This window comes from Adiantum capillus-veneris, chromosome 23, assembly GCF_014529385.1.
Source record: "Adiantum capillus-veneris isolate H3 chromosome 23, ASM1452938v2, whole genome shotgun sequence".
In the NCBI taxonomy this organism is placed as follows: domain Eukaryota; kingdom Viridiplantae; phylum Streptophyta; class Polypodiopsida; order Polypodiales; family Pteridaceae; genus Adiantum; species Adiantum capillus-veneris.
The window spans coordinates 48,737,074-48,762,833 of record NC_140953.1 but is presented as its reverse complement, the minus strand read 5'-3'; the positions used below and the strand labels follow the sequence as shown (position 1 = coordinate 48,762,833).

General features: G+C 46.1%; 1 protein-coding gene across 6 annotated transcripts in view; it reads right to left on the bottom strand.

The window, feature by feature from the left end:
• Nucleotides 1-25,760, bottom strand: part of LOC147427753 (uncharacterized) — a 159,536-nt gene that overhangs the window by 57,718 nt on the left and 76,058 nt on the right. For all 6 annotated transcript variants that reach the window (XM_086497601.1, XM_086497598.1, XM_086497600.1 and 3 more), the window contains 11 exons: nt 24,500-24,583; nt 24,303-24,383; nt 24,068-24,207; nt 10,347-10,901; nt 10,033-10,255; nt 9,359-9,626; nt 9,135-9,277; nt 8,861-8,944; nt 8,578-8,707; nt 8,144-8,226; nt 7,940-8,050 (listed from right to left, as the gene is read on the bottom strand). In XM_086497601.1, coding sequence (XP_086353727.1) covers nt 7,940-8,050; nt 8,144-8,226; nt 8,578-8,707; nt 8,861-8,944; nt 9,135-9,277; nt 9,359-9,626; nt 10,033-10,255; nt 10,347-10,901; nt 24,068-24,207; nt 24,303-24,383; nt 24,500-24,583 — 1,902 coding nt within the window. The remainder of the gene's footprint in view (nt 1-7,939; nt 8,051-8,143; nt 8,227-8,577; nt 8,708-8,860; nt 8,945-9,134; nt 9,278-9,358; nt 9,627-10,032; nt 10,256-10,346; nt 10,902-24,067; nt 24,208-24,302; nt 24,384-24,499; nt 24,584-25,760) is intronic.

Genomic DNA, 25,760 nt, shown 5'->3' with positions numbered 1-25,760 from the left:
AGGTTTGGGGACCATCTGTGAATCATGACAGTTGGAGGAACATGGAAAGACCCTTGGTATTTATGATATCCCGGATGATTAGAGCCAAGGTCTCCGTACCACATGCGATTATTCGAGCGGAGGTAGCCGCCCCTCCTATAGAGATTGAGGCTCTTACCAGATCAGTGTCCTTTATGCACAGTCTATGGGATACACATAGAGGCAGATATACTAGATTGGCTCTTGAGTCCTCTAGATAGTGTAGCGATGCAGGGAGACGCATCATGTTGGTATGCGCATATGACCTCATGGTTTCAGAGGCATGGTCTCAGCATGGATAGATTGCCTCCTTTTCAGTATTCCCTGGATGCACCCTCCCTGCCAGTCACTCGGACAGAGATCACTAGACTCATTCGTCAGGATCTTATACAGTTGGACACCAGGAGGACATGGGTAGAGCCGATGCAGGAGTTGGGCACGAAGATGGCTTTCTACAAAGAGCATCTTCTCCAACTTTCGGGAGATGGGTTTGTGACTCGTCCGAGCTACATGGACACTCATTTGTCTCATGGTATACGATGTGCTATTGGTCAGATTCGCACATCCTCACACCAGCTAGAGATTGAGACGGGTAGATTCAAAGGGATACCACCGGAGTCTAGGATATGCCAACTATGCGGTAGAGAGCCAGAGACAGAGCTACACTACATATGCCACTACACTGTGTATTATGAGATACGAGGGCGCTTCCATTGCTTATTCAGGGAGGGTTTTGGACCCCTAGCTAGAGTCATGAGGTACCAGGATCAGAGATGCCTTGGCTTATATCTACTTGAGTTACACCGACATAGAGATAGTCTGTTGAGAAGACATGGAGTACGACAGTCACAGAGACAGATCACGGACTTCTTTGGATCGAGGGAGCCAGGAGACCAACCACCAGCACAGGGTGGTACCCGCATTCATACCAGAGGAACCCTCATTGACAGGGCGACTGAGCTAGGGAGATCGAGACGACCACAACCGAGACACAGGAGCACACTCCATCGACGGAGACTCCAACAGAGGATCAGAGGCATTCTAGTACGACACCTAGATTGTCATTGAGGGCCTATTCTACATTTTCACATTTCACATTTCACATTTCACATTTCACATTTCACACTTCATTTTCAGTTTTCATTTTTACTTTCATTACTTTTTGTACTTGTACTTCAGACATTGTATTAGACTCACCACTTTGTATCTGATGGTCTAATAGGTCATTTTGGCCTTTTGAAGACATTAATATATCCTTTCATTTCATTTCATTTCTCTCTCTCTCTCTCTCTCTCTCTCTCTCTCTCTCTCTCTCTCTCTCTCTCTCTCTCTCTCTCTCTCTATACACTAGATATTGTACACCCATAAGAACAAACAAAGGAACAGCCAACGGTGGAGAGGTCTACCCGCACTACTCGCATTCTCATAGACCGAGCATTAGAGCTAGGGAGATCTAGACGACCCCCATGGAGAAGAGGAGCTACACAGTTTCGAAGGAGGCTACGGCAAAGGATTCAAGCCATACTCTTTCGTCGTCCAGAGTGCAGATGAAGATGGATCTCTACTCCCCTCCCATATTGTCTTCACATTGTAATGCTTAGTTTAGGATCCCGCAGTATTTATATTTTGTTATCCTAGTTTAATTTATTTTGTTAATCTTACTTTGTATCAGATACACCGCATTGTAACTTTCTGGTCCCATAGGTTCACTTTGGCCTTTTGAAGACGTTAATATAACATTTCATTTCTCTCTCTCCACTGCCTGTTCAGAGAAGGGTTCAGACTTTTTTCTAGAGTCATGAGATACAAGGATCAGAAGTGTCTCGGATTGTTCCTGCTAGAGCTGCGTAGACTTAGGGAGAGCTTGCTAAGGACATCAGGGGAAAGACAGTCTCAGAGACGAATCACAAAATTCTTTACACCAGACGGAGGAGGGCCAACGGAGCAGTCATTACAGCAGATCTCAGAGCCTACTCATACTAGAGGTACACTACTTGACAGAGCCACTGAACTTGGCAGATCCAGACGTCCACGACCTCGGGGGGTCTCCCATTACCGACGAAGGTTGCAACAGAAGATACAGATCACTCTAGCTCGACATGCAAGACACCCAACCAGAGTTCTGACCATGGAGGAGGTTGATGAGATCCGACAGCGACCGATGAGAGATTTCATCTGAACCCACGAGCCCCCCCCCCACCCCCCCTTCTCCCCCTTTCTCCTTAGTGTTAGTTCTTTGTTAACTTGGCAACTTTGTAACTTTGTAATTTCCATACTCAGACATGGTATCAAATTCACCAATTGTAAATTTTTGGTCTCATAGGTCATTTTGGCCTTTTGAAGACGTTAATATAACATTTCATTTCTCTCTCTCTCTCTCTCTCTCTCTCTCTACACGTGGTGCCCGTCTCGTGACAGTGGTATTAGAGCTTCAGGCGTGTGCATACCAGTACCACCAAAGAGCAGACAGAGCAAACTGGCACTTCCAAAGTCTACTGGAATTTTATTTGAAATATCTTTGTGTCTCGACCCCGGACTTATTAGTCACTCCCATCCTTACTTCATCGCGCCTCGGGCGTGCTCCGGTTCGGCGTCTTCATCGCTCTATCTTACAAGGCATAAGCCATAAAGAACCCGAGACATGGCGTTCATGGATTCAACAAAATACTTGCAGTTTCTCCTCGACGAGCTTCGCGACATTCTTTCACAACATCCTCAGTAGAATCTCCCGATGCTGTAAAGTTTTCAACAGTCTTTGACTTACATGTTACCCCCTCTGATACCCCAGGTGGTACCTCCTCCTCCGGCACCAGAAAGTACAAGAGCTTCCAACCGGCAACCATCCCAACTGTCTGTTCCGATTGGAGGAGTCTTCAGGAATGTGTATTGCCGTTGCCCCCACCTCCCCCACCACCACCGCCACCAAGCTACAGTGGTTGGAGCCCACATGGATACCCTTATTATCCGTACCCGGGATACGTGCCTAACCAACCGAAAGATTTCAAGGATGACGGCACGACTGTCAAATTTTTCACTTTTTCCGAGGGGAAAGATCAGAACAAATCATTGCAGTTCCTACAGCAATTCAACAACATCTATGCTTTGGGGAACTATACAGAAGAATCCAAGATTTCTCGAGGAGTGGGATTTCTTAAAGATAATGCGATGGAGTGGCGGAGTTCAATCGTGACACGACCGCATGCTCCAAGGACTTGGCAAGCTTTCAAGACAGTCTTTGTACGCAGTTATATGACTTCTCTCTTTGAAGTCCGGATTTTGGCAGAGAGGGGCAACTTGAAAATGCTTGCCACAGAAACCATGGACAACTATAACCAAAGGTTTCTGGATGTGTACCTTATGGTGTCCTTCTTTAGGTTCGTTCCCTTGGAGGCCCAATGCGAGCGATACATCATTGGATTACCATCACCATTGCAAGAATATTGCCTATCCAACCAAGTCTCAACTATGCAAGAGCTTATGGACCATGCCGCGGTCGGCTACAAACTGACGAAGGGAAAATTGGAGTTTTTCACAGAATTAACTCCGGCCACCAACCAAACCTCTCGGCAACAACGAACAAATTCTTCGGAGTCACGTGAAACTCAACCTCAAAGGCCTCGTCTAACATAGCGTCAATGAGAAACCCTTTTACAGGAAGCTTGATGCTTCGAATGTTTTCAAACAGGGCATACTTTCACTACATGTCTTGAGCAAGCCTCGACGTCTACAGAGCAACGTTCTGCTCCCACGATAGAACGATCCTCAGGGCCACCTTTGCACAACAAGAATGATGCGATTCTCCACATCCGGAACCAAACCATTGCCCTGATGCAGAAGGACAAGCCAGTTGTCCTCAAAGTTCGGCTATCTGAACAAAAAAATTGAATGAATTTTTGAGTTGTTCTGTAGTTAGATACTTTTGAACTCTGTTTGAGGAAGTATTGTTTGAAATTGTTTGAAATGGATAGTATCTGTTTTAAACCTGTCTTGGTGCCGATTTGAATTGTTTGAATTGTTGGACTCTCGTTTAATACTGGTTTCAATGATTGGTGACTTTGGTTTGATACTGGTTTCAAGAGTTCCAATCTGGAATGAGACTCCTTATTGGATGAGATTTTTCTAGGAAGTCAACGACCCAGGAAATCAAGAGCTCTAATTTGGAACGAGAAAATTGATTGTCCCTCGGAATGACACTTGGAAATTTTTGAGCTAACTTGAGTTGTTTTGCAGATTTGTTGTAATCGCGCACAATTATCTTCTTTCAAGAAGGGGGTTTGTCACAAACTGCTGATGTGTCAAGACACTGAAGAACGGAGCCAACCTACAGATCCCAGCCAAGGGGCCTAAACCCTAAGAAGCAGAAGCAGCAGAAGAAGAAGCGGAAGAAGTTCCCACCAACTTATGGGACCCCGTGCGATGGGGCCCAAGTGACCTAAAGACATTTAAATAAAGCGGGACCAACACACACACTTTTTTTTTTGTAAATCTACTTTGATTAATTACAAGTGGGAAACCTCAAAGCGAGGAAAACCCACGAAAAGAAAGGGATACAAGAAGCGGAGCACTATGAGGCTCCGAAGGCTAAAAGCAGTCAAAGTAAATCCTATAGGTATCAAGAGTGATGTCTCCAGCGTCATAGGCAAAATGCAGCGCTTGACCAAGAGATAATTTGAAATAGGGAAAGGGATCAACAGAAGTGCCTTGGAACATTAAGGAGTTCCTATGGTGCTAGATGGCCCACATAGTCCAAAATCTGACCAGCTGAAGAACACCACAAACTGAGATTGCAGTGACTGGAGCACTCCAAAAAGCCAAAAGCGTCTGTGAAAACAGCCAAAAGGAAACGAAGCAGAAGAGCAGCCGACACTTGGCGAATGAAGGCTCTGGAGTGATGACAACGCCACAGTAAGTGTGGCACGGTCTCCTCCGCTTCAAGGCATCTGGGACAGCGGGAAGACGCAATATGCCGAGCATGTAACACACTGCCAACAGGTAGAGCTCCCACCAAGCAGCGCCACAAGAAAACAAGTTCTTTCAAAGGCAGATGACTCTGCCAAATGTGAGACAATGTGTGTTGCCACCACAAGGATGACTCGGAAAGCGACCACATCTGATTACCCTCATGCACAATCCATACATCAGACTGAAGGATGGCATAGACACTGCTAGCTGAGATGCAATCCAATCTAGTAGTAGCCAGATTCCAGTCAGAGAAGCGAGAGTCCAGATCCAAAGGAGGAATGGGCGAATGAGTAGCAAGCATCCTTTGAATCTCCCTCTAGAGAGGAGAATAGTGAAGACTCGACCGAAAGCCGGATACTGCATCAGCGAACGAAAGAACATAACCCGAGTCATCAACCACCTGATGCACCCGACAAATTCCTTTTTGAGAAAGAAAATACGCTTAGCGAGGAGACCGTTGAACCAAAGTTGAAGCGAAAGCCCTGCTCCAATGCAAACTCTCTAAGCGAAGAGAGTTACCCATAGAGGATTGTCGACCATTCCAAGCCAAATGCGAAGTGACAACCTTCCAATCAGCAATTAAAGAAGAAGTAAAGGGACATCAAGGAATGTGTCCTTCAAGCTTCCCAAAAACCACGCCCCAATAAGTCGGTTTCCAATGACCAAAAGATGGAGTGACAATGTGCGTACACAAATGTGTAACCATGAGAGCCCAGGGTTGCTGCTCCTCTACCAAAACTAGAAACAACATTGCTTTCCGAGCCAGAAGATGGCGTCGCAAGTCCAAAATATTTAACCCTCCAAGCCGCTTGGGGAGAACACAGCTTGTCCATAGATAGAAGCCGAAGACCCTTAAAGCTAGAGGAGGTCCGCCAAAAATGCTCTAAAATAGTGGACATGAGGGACTGCAAACGCAACCGAGGCCAGGATAACAAAGTAAAACTGCACATAAGCCACAAGGATGCATTGGACAATCCGGAGACGCACATGAAGTGGCCACGTGGACAGTTGCATAACGTTGGAGCACCCAATCCAGTTTCTACATAGCCGATACATTCCAACCCAGTGGATAACCATAATAGCGAACCAGAACATGTGAGGGAACAATCTCCCCAGGCCACAATATCTTATGCCAGTCACATTCTTTCGGAGGCAATAGCTTGGATTTGCAAAAGTTAACTTTGAGACCTGCTGCCAATCCAAACAAGTGAAGAGTATTCATAATCTGTTGTACATCATCATAGTTATTGCGAGGCATGAACAAGGAGTCACCCGCATACGCCTGACCAACGAACTGTCGTCTAGAAGGTAAAGTCAGGCCATGTAGCCTACCACTGGAAGTCAAGGAACCCAAAAACATAAACAAGGGATGAGTAGCAATCGCATAAAGCAAAGCACTCAGAGGGCAGCCTTGCCTTACCGACCGTCCCAAAGGCCAAGATTCTGTGAGAGATCCATCCAGCAAGCCTGCAGAAGTGTTGTGTGCATACAAGAAAAGCACGACACAGGATAGCCTAGGCCCAAAGCCCAAGTGTTGCATGGTTTCCGCAATATAATCCCAAAGAACAGTAAACACACACACACACACACACAAAGGCTCGTTTGATAGAAGCTCATAACGTGGCAGCAGTACAAATTTTTTGGATTTTGCGCTGACATGATCACCCCCTAGACCCTACCCACCCCCTCAACCCTAGCCTCCCCCATTTGCCTTTTTCTTTTTTGTGAATTTTCCTCTTTTAAGAGGACACGTGGTAGCCAATGAGCATCCTTCGTCCTTGTGCTGCAATTACACTAGCTTTTAACTTTCTAAGATTTTGCTACAAATTTGGAAGTTCTTCAGTTTCTGTTTTTTGTACAACCTATCTCACTGTGGCAGGGTTGCCGTACTTCTTCATCATATTCTGCAAATACCTACATTTCATCATTGCACCTTCCTCCTGAGAACCCAAATATCTTCTCCACACATCAGCTTCTTCAGTCGGGTTGTGCTACATTTTTCCTACTAGTTGAGTGTTCTCTCTTGTTTTCTGTTCTCTCTCACCGAGACGGTGAGTGTTCTTGTGGCGGGCAACCTGTAGCAGGGTTACACTGACAAGTGTCCTTGGCACTGGACAGGAAGTTATGTACAGTTGGTCTGGAGTTCACAATGGACGGACTCTTGCTTGGGCAGTGACACGTGGCAGTGATATGGGTGGTGGTCTAGTGGACATTGTGGCTAGATCACCACCACCGTAGTTTAGAGATAGGCTTAGCCGATTGGGATATTTTGCTAGCCGTTGGTGGCTCTTTATGATACATGTGTGTGGTTGGTTCCAATATGGTACAACATATCATCATCCACTTTGTATGGTCTAGCGTCCTGAGTCTTGAGTCTCGAGTCCAGCACCGCACATATGCACCCTTTTTGGAGCTGAGAGTGCTGCCAGCCAGAATCTGTATGGTCCTATGAGTTTGTCGAGTTCCAGTGAGTTCTAAGTCTGTTGTTGTGCCTTGTGTTGTTGTTCCATTTATGTGTAATGTTTTCTTCCTATTGGACTGAGGTTTCTTGCTTACTGCACTGAGGAGCACCCACTCTAGAGAGCACGACACACTTTTCCTGCTACAGTCTCGTCTCCCTTGCCTGGAACCAAGAAGACATGGACTCTGATGTTGGAGATGTTGGGGCATCTGCATCTATATCTCCAGGATGTCTCACAAAAGACCATAATCAAAGCACTCTCCCTGGCAACTAGCATCGAAGCTAAACAGCCCGCCAAGCACTATTGATAGAGGAGACAGATGTATCTACATCACCATGAGAGTAGGGTCTTGCGCTAGAGTACTCTACAAGGCTATGTTGCCTTAAGATTTCTTATAAAAGAGGCTATATGGCCTTCTTCTTATAACACCGTTCTGTTGATTAATCAATCATCCATTACCAAATTGACCCCAAAAAAAAGAGATGGTCAAAACTCACAGTTTCCTTGGCTTCTTTCTTGCACTTAAGTCGCACAATTTTGTAGACCCAGGATTGAAAAAATGCCTTTAGATGGCGACGTCGATGCATCTCTTGTGCTGCTCTCACACACTACAAGAACAATTCTTTATGAGATGAATTCAAAACCTTGCATGTTAGAAAAAAGATTGCATCTGTTTCTTTTTTAAAGTTTGCATTGGTTACCTTTTTCCTGTGGATGTACCCTATCCATACATGAAATCTCTGATACAAGCAAACCATTCTCCGATGTTCCTTCATATAGTCAACTGTACAATCAAGCATCATAACCATTAGATTAGCAGAAAACCAATGACCAAAGCCTACGGAATAACAAAATCCAGAGTGTTCCATTATTTAGGCCATATTGCGAGTATATTCATGAGGATACTTAAGAGTTTAGGGATAAATCCAAAATTAAATTGACAAACAAAAATGGCATAGCTGTTTGAATCAATAAATTACATTTAATGTTCTTTTTCCAATATCCAAATATCTAAAAGGATTCTTGTGGTTAATGCATTAAAAAAGGCACTTCTTTCACCTATAATAGCTCTCTCATATTTTTTATAATAGCTCTTACATAGTTTTCTCATGAGATATAGGAGCAGCAACTTTACTGTGATTTTGTTGATTGATCTTTCTTTGACTTGAGTATCTCCAGGCACATAAGACATTGTGCAAGCAATGTAAATCCATGCGTATCTTAATCCATAATAAATATTGATGTTTAGCTTGGAATTTCAAGAACTGAGAAAAATAAGGCCAAAATAAGTTCTTTGTTTGACTTCATAATTCCACAATTTTGTAATAGAGAGTGTTAACATTCTGATTATCCTTTGCGTCTGATAAAAGTTTCACGTGTAGCTTGATTTAGCAGATCATCAGCAAAAAAAACTTTACCATTTCTATCCACGCTTTTAAGCATTTTTGAAGAGTTGAGACTCGCCAATAATCTTCAGCCCTACTTTTGACATAATCTGCCCTCTGTATCAGATATAGCCCAAATATACCGTTGCAACAAAGAAGCGCACCATTGTCCATTAAGAACAGAAAAAACACGAATCTCATTCAGATACTATGCATGCTAAACTCAAAACTTCATTATGAAATCCGTTACTCTCAACATAGTCCATTCAAATAACCAACGTAAATCATTCGAAATCAACATTTTCACCTGAGACATGTGACTATATAAGCTCCACTTCTTCAACACAATCATCTCTGTCCTATGTCTGTAATGAGCAACTGCTGAATTCTTTGATGTTTTTTTAACCAAATGTTCAGTCGTATAAGTTCTCCAGGCAAGAATTGACTTCACTGTTACAATGTGCCAGTCATCCAGAAGTTTATCCCCTACCATTTCAGCATTCTAAGCCAGTAAACAATTATTATTCTTACCTTGACAGCAGAGATTGAAATGCTTGACACTCATTCTCAGTGTTCTTGCAGCAGTCATTGCAGCATGGAAAGAAGCCAATGCTTTTGCCTGAAGGACTCCAGCTAGATGCTCTAATGCCCTTCTGTTTTGTACTCTTTTTGCTGGTTGGCCTACTTTCCATGCTTTCCAGCTTTGAAATCCCTTGTGTAGATTCCATCGTGGACATTCCTCCAACAGGGAAAGCATAATTTTGTGTTTTCCAGGGGATGTACTGAGATGTCCAATAATCTGTCAAATCAGGATGACCATTCTTATCGCACATTAATTACGTTTAATGTCAAGATGACCTTCAAAGTCACTTGAAATACTAACCGACCACTGCCCAGAGTGTTAAACTTTTCTCATAAAAACTTCAAGTAGCTTGAAAAGGCCCACATGAAAAAAGATTCCACATAATTACAAAGAAGTGGAAAGTAATGAAAATATTCTTAGAGAAGGGGACCGACTACTGCTTTAGCAGCAGAGTCAGTGCATTGAGAAGTGATAAAATATCTCGAGTACACATCACCTGATGAAAATAGCTATATGAGAGAAATATGGAGCTCGTTCCATAGTTGATCAGAAATTTGAGCCTAATGTGACCTAAAAGATCGTTTAATAGATTAAAACAGTGAAGTTTGACTAGAGAAAGTACCACTGCTAATTCTGTTCTCTCTTCGAGTGCCTTGACTGTTGCTTGCTTCCACTGCTGCCACAAATAGCGAAATATTGTTGACTTACGCACAATTTTCAAAGCTTTTGCGGCTTTCAGTTGATAGGTGTAGTTCCTAAATGCACTGAAGTAGAGCTTAAATTTATCTTCATCTAAGCTTGTATCTGCTGGCAAAGAAGCCCACTCAAGTTCTGAAGAACTAGTGCTGGGATTAGAAAAAAACTATAGTTTAGCCCAATCTTTAAAAAAAATCTGGTTATTATCTTCTTTTAATGACTTGTATAACTTAAATATACCTAAATGCAGTTATTTCTTCGTCAGTAAGGATATTCTTATCCTGCTCAGAAACGAAGTGACCAGTTTGATAAAGCTTTCCCTCTTCTTGCAGGGAGTTCTTAGCCACTGCCCTCCAGTGAGATAATATAGTTGAAATCCACCATCTTTTCAGTTGTAAGACATACAAAAATTCAGTTTTAGCCTGCTCTTGTCTAATGGCCTTCAGTCGGATCCAAGTCTGCAATGATAATTTCTCCAACGTGAGTCTCCGCCAAAGTACACCTTTATGGGTGGGCAACTCATTCCCTGCAGTTCTGTCTTTCAATAACTTGAGTTTCATTAGGAAGCATGTGTTTTTATCTTCGGTCACCAGCTGCTGAGGAAGTTTGTCTGCAAGTTTCTTCTTCTGCAAAACTATTCTCCAACCTTCCAAAGCAGTTTTCAACCAAAACTTTGCCCAATACTTCACCACTACTGTTTTATTTGTACCATTTGTTCGCTTTACCTCCACAAAATGCTTCCATTTTCTGATGAACTCTTTTGATGTAAGCAGCAAGCTTTTCATTCGATTCTTCCTAGAAGTCAGACAGATGCGCGTTGAGTTAAAAACTTCTGACAGAAAACTCTTTTACATATGCAAAGCGAGCATGTTCTCTGAAATCAATTCCCACAACAGAACCTTCAAAAAATCCAAACCAAGGATTTGGTTATTTGTAATTATTTTCTTCACAACATAACTAAGAGATACAGGCAATAATGACAAAGCTCTCTCATACTGGCTCTCGAGCTTTGTCAAGGGCCTTCAAAGGATTTTTTACGCTGACCAAACTGCAGCCTGACTAGCCAGACTAGAGATTGCTACCTCTCTTCCTTGACAGGAAAATAACAAAATTTTAGTTTTGATGTTCTCTACACAATGAAACAAGGACATGTAAAATATGATTGCTATGTGTGTTTGAGCATAATGGAGCATTATTCTAGAGAGAATGACACTCAGTCGCAATACAAAGGACTAGGTTTTGGCATTACTTGTAGCCCACCATCTCTAAGGACAAGATAGTTACATATTGAAAGTCATTACTTTTCTAGAATCATTCTCTTTTCTAAATAGAATGTGTCTTCTACAAAGTCATATATGCAACGTTTTGATTGTCTAGTTACCATGTTTAGTTGGTGCAAGGTTCCATAGTAGACATATATCATTAGGCATAGCATTCTTTAAAAAACGCCCCTCTTAAACTAGAGACCACCTAATAAAGCATGAATCATTTTTTGGAGGGAAATAAAACTCCTCGTGCAATAAAAAGCGAGATTAAAATAGAGGTCTTTCACCTCGAGCTTCCCGACTCACAGCATTTAACGGTGGTGGATTGACTGCACAACCTAATACTTTCTTCAGAGTCGAGCTTTGTAAAACAGCTTACATTTTTTGATAGTTTCTCCCTGCAGTATTTTTACACGAAAGAAGCAAAAGTTGCCACATTGGCCAGCTTTGTAAAAGAGAAATGTTGTGTAATGGTGGAGTGCGCCCTACGTCCCTCAACTTTACCAACAATTTGTAGCCAGTCTACAAGGGTTGGTTGCAAATGCAGAGTGTGCACACTGTACAGTCACTTTTGATAGGTCATGATTTGTCGTGGACTACTCTCAGAGTGGACCAGGACCAGAGAATCAAATTTTGGTAGGAGCACCTTGGCACCCTGCCTTTCCTCTCTCCTATATTGTACATGCTATACATTGTAGCAAGCTATGATGTCACATACAGACAAGAAATTGCATCAATTGTATACGAAAAAGTGTACTCCTTGCACATGAGAAAGAGAGAAAATTTTTTCCTTTCTTTTTTAGAGCGTGTACGCAAAGAGAATGCAACGGGCAATGCATAAAAGCATTACAAAAAAACTGCATAAAATGTCCATAGTTTTGAAATGAAATGTAGCCGTAGGTCGTAAACTAGAATTTTCTTAGTGGCATGAAAATTAAACATGCATATAAGCATGTCTTATAAAATGAAATGTTTCTTTAAGTCTGCAAAAGGCCTAGAAAACCTATGCGACCAGAAAAAAATACATCATCGTCATATGAACCAGTGCCAAAGCCTGATCTCCTTAGTGGGCTGCCCCTGTAAGTACCATCACATGAACTCTCTCATGGGCTGCTGCATCAATAATGGCCTAGAAGGGAGATGTACAGCAGTGATGCGATCTGTGAGAGGTGCGAGGGCATCAAGATCTACTATCTCAGTAGCTCTATCTAGGAGAGTCCCATGAGCTGAAAACTGTTGTGTCCTAAGGACGGAGTTGGTGCTTTAGAAGAAATCTGTCACCTACCTCTGAATGGTCCTCTGCTTTGGTATATAGAACTCTGTAATAAATTATGTCTGCCAATGCAGCTCCGGTAAGAATAACCCAATGCATCTCTGGTTAGAGTAATCCATCACCCTAGACAGAGGATTGAATCCCTCTCTGAAGAGAAAATGAAATTGTCCCCGTACCTCATAAATATACTAAGCGCTGACATATGTAATGCTCCTCTGTCTCTGGCTCTGAGTCGCATAGCAGGCATATCTGCTGCTCTAGAGTACCAAGCGTATCTACCTATCTCGATCTAGAGATGATGCGAGGAGGTTAGAAGTTGTCCTATAACACATCAAAGCCCATGCGATAGGTGTGAATCCAAATATCTCGGCGGCCGTAGAATAAATTCATCCTCAGTAATGTGAAGAAAGTGCTTTTTGTAAAAAGCCATTTTCTTCCCTAACTCCTGAGGAGGAGTTATCCATGTCCTCTCTGTATCAATCTGCATGAGATCCTGTCTAATATTCCCATTGATCGCTGCATCCAAGGGTGGCAATCTGTCCATAGTAAATCCATGCAACTGAAACCAGGCTAACATCTAAAAATACCAAGATCTAGAGTCCTCCCCCATGGCTAGCTGTTAAGATGAATTGAAGGACAATCTAGCATAATGATGACCTAGAAGCTCCCACAAGCCATGTATGCAGGTAGTCAAAAGTAAAATGCAATGTAAGCTCTAGCTTTAAAATATTGTTGAAAAGCATCTGCAATCACATTGCGCCTATGTAAGGAGCCCATACATGCTGCAACATCATCTGCTCACTATAGAGTGCCACGCCAGCATTTCGTACACGATGCCATGTCATAAGTCCGTACAGATCTCACGCCAACCTGCCGCATCATCAGGGTCGTACACTACCATGTCGGCAATTTGGAACACCCCTTGCAATTTCCAAGCCACACACATGCTGGAAGCGATAACTTTCTGTCACCAGCTACAAGAGAGCTAGTTCTTCTTTTAAATTTCTGCTTGTAGTGTTGGAGGCTACCCTCATTGTTAACCCTTCTTTGTCTTTCAAAAGAAAAGAGCCTCTTCCACCATTCAGGGTTCTAGCACTTGAAAATGGAGTAAGTCGGTGCAGGGATGAATGCAACAAGTAGAGTGTATCCTAGCAAAGTAGGGTTGCATGGGGATGTGTAAAAAAAGAATTGAGGGAAAGGTAATGGTAATCATCACTACAGCTCCAAATAGAGATAATATGGATCCAATCAAGCCTTTGTGGCTTAGCTCCTACTTGGACGGTGCTATAGCTGCTATTTTTTACAATGAATAGTAGCAGTTGAGAACAAAAAACAAGAGATGACACAACACACTCAATCTAGTTTAAAAGCGGAGTTATATGCAATTGTATTATCTTTTCACAAAATGGAAATATCTATTCAAGGTGGATAAACAAGAGTTACATGGATTTCCAAATGACTAGATGGCTAGAGGCTAGATGGGTCAAGCTCTTCCACCAGTTTGGCCATGAGTTGAAATATCATAAAGGGACACATTCAGTGGCAATAGTTTTCCAAATGACCAGATGGCTAGAAGCTAGATGGGTCAAGTCTTCCACAAGTTTGGCCATGAGTTGAGGTATTATAAAGGAACACATTGAGTGGCAATAGTTTTCCACAGAAGAATACATAAGATTAAGTAGTTGAGTTCTACTCAGTCACCTATGGTCATCTTGAATCACTAGGGCAAATGTTGTGTTAATCCTACATAGTTTGAGCCATGGGAAACATGGCAACCAAGTACGGGACAGTACGTTAAAAGTGGCAAAGTATAATACGTATTATTAAAAGGCTGGAATAAAACACATTACAGTTTAATAGCCATATTTTTCAAATATGGGGTTAGACCTTGGAACTCGATTGGAGTTGGAAACTTAGCATATAGCGCTACAAGTGAGTATACTTGCAAGTAGACTTGGAAAATGGGAGTAAAAATTCGTGAAGGAGAAGAGAGAAAGAAAGAAAGTATATCCTATAATCTATTAACATCATCCCCATGGACTTTCTAGGCAGAGCTAAAAGATACAGAGGGCATTACTCTATCTGAGTAAATGTGGATGAGTTAACCAAGATGGCTAGATTCATATTGATGTCTTTGCCATTAAAATTCTTAAGTTGGCTACACATTTTGTCGAGGGACTATGTCAAGTTTATGATATTACATTAGACATTTTGTTAGATTGGGATTAACTTTCATTATCCAGTTTTGAAAAGCTATTGTCAAAGATCGGTCACTGATCTTAACAGGCTATGAAACACCCAAGGTGAACGGTGACATTGAGAGGGTTAAACAAATCCTCAAAGATTTTGCTAAGAACGTATACAAGAAGCTTAAAAACTATTGGGGTTTTCGACTCGCTGCTGCTGCGCACCTCCCCTCCCCTTCCCTCGCCATCGTTTGTGCCTCCCCCCCCCCCAACCCACCCACACCCGCTGTGCCTGCACATTCACCCACTGCCTGCACAGTCCGCCGCACGCGCTGCCCCCTTGCATTCTCGCCCTCGCTGCCTCCTGCACAGTTGCCCGCTGCCGCCCCTGCACCTTCACCCGCTGCCCCCTGCCCGCCCCTTGCTGTTCTTTGCTGAGCAGCGTTCCCCCCCCCTCCGCTGGTATGCTGAAGAGTGACCCCCCCCCCCCCACACACACACACACACCATTGTGCAGTTCAGTGGAAGATTCACCTGCAGCCTGCCCGTATTCCCCCGCTCCCTCCTCGTTCTCTTTTGGAGTTGGTTCACAGCGACTCCGACTCGCTTCGTTGGCCTCAACGCCTTCGACTCCCCCTCGTTCGCCTCGCAGCAGCAGACACAGAATGGCAGCTTCTGCTCCATCGCAGAGGGACTCCACTGAAGCCCCCTCGCCCGACCCCGCAGAACCCACCATCCGACTTGCTCTTTCGCCGACAGAGCAAGCTAGTCTAGAGGCAGAGGTGGTGTGCCTCCAGGCCACCTCTATTATTTGCAAGATTCTCGGCACTCAACCCAACAGAGGGGAAGTGCGCGATCTCCTTCAGGCCCACCTTCTCACAAAGGTGGGGAAGATTCTCGATGTTCAGCTTCTCGGACATGGCTACTACAAGATAGAGTTTGAGACTCCCGAGATGGCATCCAAGGTCATTGCGATGAGCCCCTTGGCCATCCATGCAGTTCGAGCACATTTTTGACAGTGGCACCAAGGTTTCGACCCAGCTACCGACGTTCTTGTCGAGGAGGCAGACCTACCCATCTCGGTCTGCTTCCCCGGCCTGAGGCGGGAGTACCTTCCGCTCCTTTCCAGGATAGGCTCAACGATTGGAACCGTCCTGGAGACACCACGCACGACAGCCTCCGTAGCTGCCAAGGCGGCGAGCATCCCCACAGTACACGTTCTGATTCGGGACACCCACACTCTCCCGAAGGTCATCCTACTACCTCGGCGGGTGAGCGGTGGGTGGTTTCGGCAGAGAGTGGAGTATTCTGGCCTCCCGAATTAGCGTTTCATTTGTCAACAAATGGGCCATCTTGCAAAGGCCTGTCCACGGAGGAGACCCCGACCTACTCCACAGGCCAAGCCCCAGCCCTCAAAGGCTGGCCAGCAGCAGCAGGCAGAGTCACCGAGTACGCAGGCAGAGCCACCCTCCGAGCCTGGGGCTCAAGCAGAGGGGGGCTTGCTGCAAGTTCGTGGTACACGTCGCCAGGGACCACCGTGCCAGCCTGACACTGAGAGTGGTCCTCAAGCTCCTGCCCAGCAGCAGTGGGTTCCCACGGGGAACCGATTCGACCCTCTTCAGCAGGACGAGGCCCCTACTCCAGCCTCCACCTCAGCCTCACCCTCGACAACCACTTCTCCCCTCCGACAGCCCTCCAGGGGGCAAGACCGACAGCCCTCCAGGGGGCAAGGCCTTCCTCGGCTGCTAGGAGATCTCTTGGCAACGCCTTTGCCACGAGTCGCTTGGCGGGTGAGCGGTGGGTGGTTTCGACAGAGTGTGGGGTATACGGGCCTCCCGGATCAGTGTTTCATTTGTCGACAGATAGGCCATCTTGCGAAGGCCTGTCCACGGAGGAGACCCCGACCTACTCCACAGGCCCAGCCCAAGCCCTCAAAGGCTGGCCAACAGCAGCAGGCAGAGTCACCGAGTACGCAGGCAGAGCCACCCTCCAAGCCTGGGGCTCAAGTAGAGGAGGGTTGGCAGCAGGTTCGTGGTACACGTCGACAGGGACTACCGCGCCAGCCTGACACTCAAAGTGGTCCTCAGGCTCCTGGCAAGCAGTAGTGGGTTCCACCCTCTTCAACAGGACGAGGCCCCTACTCCAGCCTCCACATCAGCCTCACCCTCGACAGCCCCTCCTCCCCCCGAGTTCCCCCCCTCTACCTTTCCATCTCGCCCTCCTACCTTTGCCGATCCCCCTCTCCCCCTTCCCCCCCCCCCCCCCCCCCCCCCTCCCTCACCTCCTCCTACTCCAGTCCCGCAGCCGTCCACGGCCTTCCTCGGCTGCTAGGAGATCTCTTGGCAGCACCTTTGCCACGAGTCGCTTGGCAAGAGAGGGATAGGTCTGACAAGCTTCGACATTCGTCGTCGTTGGGATTTCTTTGCCTACGACTTTACACGGTTTCTCGGCGACCCTCACCAAACCTTGAGGCATCCTGCTTCAGAGTTCATGTACTGTTCCTTGCAACTAGGGGGATAGAGGCCTTGGACTCAGCGGTTGGCTTCTCTTTTCCCCTATGCGGTAGGGACCAGGCTGAGTGGGCTATAGACTCAGTGTTAAGAGTGGCTACAGACGCAGGCCCTAGAGTTCTCTCATCACATGGGAGAGCTAGGGGTTACAGACTTGCTTCAGACTCTTTGGCCATTGGCCAAGTTTGTTGTGACACCTCCACACGCAGCAGGATGTAGACACATTGTGGTTCACTTTTTTGCTGACATGCAGAGCCAGCCATGCTATATACATATACATGAGGACTCCTGGGCAGAGGAGGTTGCTTTACGCACGGCTCGGTCTACTTGGGCTTGGGCTAGACACTCTTTGCAGTCACGCCTATCTCGAGGACGCTCGGATGCGGATTACTCTCCATCCAAGCCTGCCTCGAAGATAGCACGTTTCTCGCTCCCCATGAGGATCGTCTCATGGAACGTACAGGGATTAGGTGGGCCCCAGTTTCAGCGTCAGAGGGGCCGACTGCGTCACGAGCTTTAGCGATGCCTTGTGGGAGGAGAGATTGACCTTCTTATGCTACAGGAGCATCAGCTGTATGAGAGCCGCATTAGACGTTGTGGTCAACTTTTGCGTGGACGATATGAAACTTTTTGGTTAGCTGCATTTGGACCTGGAGGCATCCAGGGCGGGGTATGTATGACTATTGCAAATTCTTTGCAACAGGCCATTGTGGGCAGATGGATTATTGTGCTAGGTAGGGCTCAGTGGATCACTATGCAGGTTAAGGGTTGTCTCGTGGGCTTCCTGAACATCTATGCGCCCAATGTGGCGAGTGCACGTGCAGAGTTTTGGTCTCAGATTGTTGAGTCTCTGCCGCAAGCAGAGCAATGGTGCATAGGGGGTGACTTCAACATGTTGGAGGAACCCTCTGACATGATTGGTGGTAGCCATACTACTGTGCATGGAGTTGAGCTGGCAGCTTCGAAGAGGTTTTGAATGACTCTGCGGGTTTCAAATGTGTGGCAGCATTCTAGCTTTGTGAGGCCCCCAGACAGCTTGGCCTTCTCTCGTTCGGACCGCAGAGTGGGGGGCGTGAATCTATCTCGGATAGATCGCTTCTACACTAGTGACCACGTCTGTGACTTGGGTGGGATAGTTGCCATTCTGGCAGTGACTTCCTTTTCGAACCATACACCAGTGATCCTTACAGTATCTGATAGGCAGAGGAGGGGGGGCACGATGCTACGCATCCCAAAGAGGATCTTGCTGGACTCGGTGCTTAGAGAGCAAGTGGAGGCTCTTTGGACAGAGAGCTTAGACATGCAGGATTCTCTGCTGACAGAGTGGCCTCAGGACTTGCTCAGCTTAGTCGACTCTTTCTTCAGGAGTCTTCGGCTCGCCTGGCTACAGCGAGAGAGGAGCAGCGTCTCCGACGAGGCATTGCTTCCTTACAGAGGATGCAGGAGCAGCATCCAAACAGTCCTTGGTTGGAGGAGAAATTACAACAGGCTCGCCAGGAGCTTGTCAGCACAGAGGAGAGGCGCCATGAGTTTGCTTTCCAGTGACAGGCATCTCAGTGGACCCAGGTGGGTGACAGAGTGACAGGCGCTTTCTTTGAGGCAGTGGAACCCCGGCATACGCATGCCAAGGTCAGCCAGTTGAGGAGGCCCGACGGGTCAGTTTCTTTAGAGCCAGAGGACATGCGTGCAGTTGCTACTGACTTCTACCGTGATCTATTGTCTGCAGAGCCTCAATTGTCACGATGCATGCAGAGAGCAGGTGTGGGCATAGATGCCTTGTCTTGTGACTGAGGAGATGTGCCAGAGGCTTGAGCTACCTCTTCAGCTAGAGGAGCTACACTCCCCGGTGGGAGCTGTCCAAGTGAGGATGGCTTGACTCCCAGCTTTTTCTTGGAGTATTGGGACTTGTAGTGCTTTTCAGTTCATCCTGCACACAGGAGAGATGCCTGACAGCATGAGTGAGGGCCTGATTTACCAGCATGAGTGTGGCTCCTTGGATGAGATTCGACAGTGGCACCCCATCACCATCCTCAACTCAGCCTACAAAATTCTTGCCAAGGCTCTGAGTTTGAGGATCCAACCACTTCTAGAGAGCATTATACATGGGACAAAGACAGGTTTTGTCAAGCAGCGTAGTTTCCTTGACAACATCTTTACTTTTTGGGAGGCGTCTGCCCTCGCGCGGCTCCGTGGTGAGGATCTGGTGATTCTTCTTCTCAATTTTGAGAAGGCCTACGACAGAGTTGACTGGGACTTTTTGGAGGGCACTCTACGCAGGATGGGCTTCTCAGATGCTTGGATCAGAGGGGTGTCAGCTTTGTACAGACGGACACACAGTCAGGTACTTTTGTCAGGAGGTAGAGGCGACCATTTCATGCTCACACGTTCGGTCAGACAAGGCTGCCCTCTTGCCCCCTTCCTCTTTCTGTTCTATGCCGAGGCGATGAGCAGGTTTTTTGTTTCACAGCAGGTTGGTTTACGTGCTTAGGCTCCCTATTCGGGGAGATGAGCTACTGGACGCTGAGTTTGCAGATGACTGAGCCTTGTACTTGGATGGCCAGGAGGCCAACCTTTCAAGGTGTGAGCAGGCTCTTGAGACTTTTTGTTGTGCATCAGGCACACTGATCAACTGGAGAAAGACTATGGCTTTCTCGGTTGGTAGTGCTCCTATGCCTGATTGGATACCAGGTGAGGGTTTCAGGTGGATTCCCCCATGGACTGCAGTTTGGTACTTGGGTTGTCAGGTTGGTTTGGACTTATCTCCCGAGCAGCAGATTGCTCCCCTCCTCCTGTTTATTAGGAGGAAGTTGTTACATTGGAGCTCCACACGACTTTCTCTGGCAGGCAGAGTTGTAGTGGCCAACCAGGTGTTGTTGGCTACTATGTGGTACATCACTTCTTGTTGGATCTTTTCGAGTTCTTGTATCAGCCAGGTAGAGAGGCTGATCAGAAACTTCCTTTGGATAGGGCGTGACACTCACAAAGCCCGGGCCAAAGTGGCATGGCAGGTCATTCTTCTTCCTTGTTCTCAGGGAGGATTGGGGATCATAGACCCAGCACAGCAGAGCACAGCCCTTCTTGGGAAGTTCATCGTCAGAGGACGACTTCCAGGTGAGGAGCCTTGGAAGGAGTTCTTGCTTTAGCGGCTAAGTGCTAGGGTGGCGCAGGCTAGAGGCCCCTAGCGACCCTTGACTAGATGGATTTTCACAAAGATGCACAGAGTTGGCTTGAGCAAGAGACTAGAGGACCGCTTCGCTGTGAGTCTGCTCCAATCTTGGGAGCAACTGCGGAGAGGCCGGGGGTAGCGGAAACCTACTTGCATGGAGGAGCGCCTGAGACAGACCCTTGTTTGGAACCCCATGGTTAGCACTCAGAGAGGCCACTTGGTTGGTAGTCGGCCTCATATTTCTTTGGGTCCCATGGCAAAGGGTCCAGCACGCTCTTTAGGTGACTCTTTAGGTGACTGGCTATACTTTTCATGCTTGTCAAAGGAGCTTCGGGGCATTCAGCTACAGGGCATGAGAGGGGTGAAGAGCATGTGTCAGGACATCTCAGAGGCAGTACCAGCTGAGTGGCTCACAACTCTCGAGTCAGCAACACCCAGATGGATGGGATCCTTTACGCGACTGGAGGTTCTCATCTCAGTTCGGGCTTGCTCAGAGACTGTACCCTCCCTGTTTTTCGAGCTACATGGTGAGGGACGGTGACACCGAGTTGCAGTAGAGGCCCCACAGGTGGCAGAGTGCTGTTTTAAGAGGGTCCGAGTGGTGGGCATCTGTGGGAGGACTCGTGTCATAGATCCCGACCCAACAGCTCTTGAGACTGGCCACTGGAGACTGTGGACTTGGGAGAGCTGTCCACTGGCACGAGTATAGTGGGATCCTAGAGAGTGGCTTTGGAGGGACCCTTTCTCCTCAGCAGACCATCCAGGTGTCCCTTTCTTTTAGTACACTATTCGACTGGGACGTCACATACTGGCAGCGCAGAGAGAGGCTCATCCTGCTACAGCACCTCATTGGCAAGAGGAGGGTCTCACAGCTAAGTTCTTGGTAGTTTTTTGGGAGAGGTTGTGGGACTCCAGACAGCCGAGGCGAGTCACTTTGTTCCAGTGGCTGGTTGCACACCGAGCTACAACAGTTGGGAGTTGGCTTGTACATAGTGGTCTCTCGGCCACATGTGCAGCTTGTGACCATCTTGTGGAGAGTCAGTGTCACTGTCTTGGGACTGTCCTTTGGCACAGCAAGTGTGGCTTTGTGTTCTTCGACTGGTGCCAGCTCTTTCCACAGCTCGGCAATACACCTGGGGGGCAGCTGCTTGGTCTACTCTCACGGGCCCGGCACTTCAGTTTGAGCTATCCTCCACCAGCAGAATGATAGTGATTCAAGGGGGTCGACCTACACTCCAGCCTGCTTCAGAGCTTACTCCACAGGAGTGGTGCAGTGTGAGAGAGGAGTGTTGGAAGCTCATCAGCGGCCTGACACTCTGGTTCATCTGGCGGGCCCGCTGCTTCCGCATCTTCGAGGCTCGCCCTGTACCGCCAGCAGAGACTGTTCGGGATCTTTGGCTGGCGCTGATCCATACTCTCAGAGGACACTTCGAGAGACTCCAGGGCAGCTCCAACCGCATGCGGGAGGGTAGGAGGGCTTTCCTTGGACTCTGGCGTCCTGGGCCCTTTTTCACCATGGTCCAGGGTATGCTCAGATGGCACTACCGTCCACCTGAGTGGCTTTTCCCTCCGCCCATCTCTTGATTTAGCCTCATTGTACATATGCTGTTTTTTCATTTGGAGAGTCTCCCCATCATGATTGTTGTAGCCCTCTCTGCCAGAGGGGGTTGTAGCCCTATGGGCAGTTTCATTAACTAATAGAAGGATCTTTTCTCGGAAAAAAAGAAGAAGCTTGAAAACTGTTTGGGAAGAGAGAGGTTTGCATTCAATAGTGTAAAGCTCTCTTATTTAGGATGTATGAGTCCATTTATTTTGATGCAGAAAGATAGAGCCTTTGTTGACGTGAATAAGAGATCTCTTACATTAAAGGTTAAAGAGCGTCCAGGTAAAGAGGCATGAGACACCTAAGACCATCAAGCCGACCATGTCCAAAACTATCACCGCTGTATTGTGAACCTTTCACAATTATACAAGACAGAGTTGGAGAAAGGGCTTACAAACTCAAATTACAAAAGCCCGATGGCATACATTTATTAGTCTATGCTAGCAAACTCAAAAAAACAGTGGATCAAATTTGATTATCTTATCCAAGATGATCAGATAATAAAACTCACTGATGCTCAACTGTTTCCACATGAATCTGAGAAAATGTTAAAAGAGAAAAAGTACCAAGGTTACGAAGAGTGTTTAGTAAAATGAATGATGACTATATTAAAGAGAGTTCAATATGGGAGAGAGTAAGCATTATTGAGGAAACAATGGAAAACATCACTAAAGCAGGAGGAAATGTGAAATAAATAGCTAGTGAGGAAGCAAAAGAGACGAGGACTCAAATTAGCATGTGCGAGGATCCAAATAATAACAAATTAGAAAGGCCCAGAAGAAATATGCGGGATGTCGAACAGAGAAGAGGACGTCCATTGAATACCTGATCTTCATTCTCACAAGGAGCTGCGCAATTTTTACAGATTACATAATAAGCTCCTTTGTTGCCTCTAAACTGTCCCTGTTTGTTTCCTGTTCATCGTTAAAAGCAGCAGTTCTGCAGTCTTACCTTACAAGCCAACAGCTCCCTGATAGCTAAGCATCCGGCATAATAGTGCAAATTATGCAAAGGGAATTGGGGGTTACAGCCTTCATGCAGCTGTTTCCAGCTTGTCCAATCGAGACCTTGTCGCTGCTTAATTCTGACAGGCAGAAAGCATACCAGCGTGCGTTGGCATGTTTCCACCGTGCTTGTGGCACGGGCAGGTCAGGTAGCTAGTTAACTGACTATAACTTTGATTCGTCAGGCAGGCTTAAACGCGCTGTACATCAAGACAATATGTCCCCATCGTATGTGATCCGTGCATGGGTGCCACACTTTCAGAACTTCCTAGACACTGCAAGTGCTACCGCCCTGTCTGCTACAGCAAGTCTATATGTTATTGTGCATCCATCCATGATGTCCTCTTCATCGAATAGGTCTTTGAAAATTTAGAGCGAGCAAAATACTCCTCAGTACACCTTCTATCACTATTAATCCCAATTCTTGTGATGGAAAGCATCAGCTTTACTAATAAGATGGAGATCTTGCTTACCAAACATGGTTATGAGTCTGTCATGAAGACTGAGGGTTGTGCAAGAGAAAGGGGTTGCATGCCATTCAATCCTCTCAAACTTAGCTCACTCAACCTTATTGCAGTAACGACATTGCAGCTGCTTCATTGTCTAAACCTATTGCTTAGAAAAAACCTTTGGTTTACTACCTCAAGAAGCATCGCAAGGGCAAATTTACACAGAACAAAACAAACATATAACACATTATCAAGGGCCTTATGTTTGCAAATAACACTCTTGAGTAAACCCATTTTAAGAATGTTAAGACCGAGAAAATGTAGTGTGGGCATCAATCAGCTTCTACAGCAGATACTCAAGTACAACAATAACAGCAAGCATTGATCTGTATACAAAAGAAATGCATGTACAGCAAAAATGATTTCCCAATAGAGGCAGTAGGTGAGTGCATGCTGCCCAACGATTGTATCTATGTACTTTAATGACACAATAACGTCAAGTCACCTGCTGCTTTGTATCAGATTCTGAGTAAGACCACCTTCATCAAAGATTGGAATACACCCATTTGCTTCAAAGTCTTGAGACAAACGTTGGTCCTTGTGCTCACAAGGTCTTCTTGCAAGCTGTCCCCTTTTTGTTGAGCTCTATGAAAAATAAAACTTCATATGGGACATACTTCTGCGAGTAAAAGAAGGCGCAAATTCAAAACTAGACAAAGGAGATGTTTTTTATGACCAACCTTTGCTAAACCTCGCAATGCTCTCAGAATAAGGACAGCCATTTTGTGGTTTCTGAGAGCACAACGCTGAGTAATCGCTGCCTGCAGGTAATTTTCATGCAATACACTCAACAGATCTGAGAGCACACACTGTCTTTCTTGTAGGTGTTTCTGTGATAGCATGCTTTAACAGCATTGTCCAACATCTTTGCATGTACCTGATACCCTGAGTTTTGATACCACAGATGCCAGTATTTGACTTTCCTTCTGGTCCGGTAATAGCTTCTAACTCTTTGAGAATGCTGAAAAGTTACACCAATAATAGAAGAAACATGAGTTTCTATCAGCAAAAGGCGTGTTCAAGCACCAGACACCCTCTGCTACCACTGGAATCATTCGTAGCACATATGACACAAATGCCTATTTGGTGACAAAGCAATTCATCTAATTTCAGTTGACTGTGACCTTGAAATACACAGCACAGAGCTATACTTGAATTACAAAAATTGTGAAAAACCTTTTCGATCCTCCAAAACGCACACAAAAAAAAGTAGGTAGATTCTGAGTTTCCCCTTGATGAGAGTATGCACCCATGGAGGGTCATCTGTTACAGGCTTGGACGAGAAATCAATAGCAGCACACGACAGAAATTGCAAAATCATTGAACTTTACGAGAGAGAGAGAGAGAGAGAGAGAGAGAGAGAGAAATGATATGTTATATTAACGTCTTCAAAAGGCCAAAGTGACCTATGAGACCAGAAAGTTACAATGTGGTGGATCTGATACAAAGTCAGAGTAACAAGATGACAAAATGACAGAATGACAAAATGACAAAATAAACTACTATGGAATCCTAAACTGCTAGGTGTGGACTAAGCAGCTAAACAACTAGCTGGGATGGGTAAATCACAGGAGATCCAGCATCGGTCGCTGGCGGATCTCATCAATCTCCTCCATGGTCAGTAGTCTGACCGGGCATCGTGCATGTTGAGCCAAAGTGATCCGAATCCTCTGATGCAGCCTCCGTCGATGCTGTGTAGTCCTCCGCAGTCGTGGGCGTCTGGATCTCCCTAGCTCAGTCGCTCGGTCGATTAGTATGCCTCTGGTGTAAAACGACGGGCTCTGCTGTGGTAGTAACTCCTCCGGGTGTCCAGTGGCAGCTCTAAAGAAGTCTCTGATCTGTCTCTGAGACTGGCTAGCCTCTCCTCTCATCAGGCTCTCTTTGTGTCTGCGCAGCTCGAGCAAAAGCAAACCCAAGCATCTCTGATCCTCGTACCGCAAGACTCTAGCGAATGGTCTAAAGCCCTCTTTGAACAAGCAATGGAAGCGACCTCATATCTCGTAGTAGACGGGGCAGTGGCATGTGTAGTGCAACTCTGTCTCAGGATCGATGTCACACAGGGGGGATGTCCTGGCCTCTGCTTGTATTCCGTTGTATCTCCCCCTCTCGATCCGCAGCTGGTGTGAAGATGTGCGAAT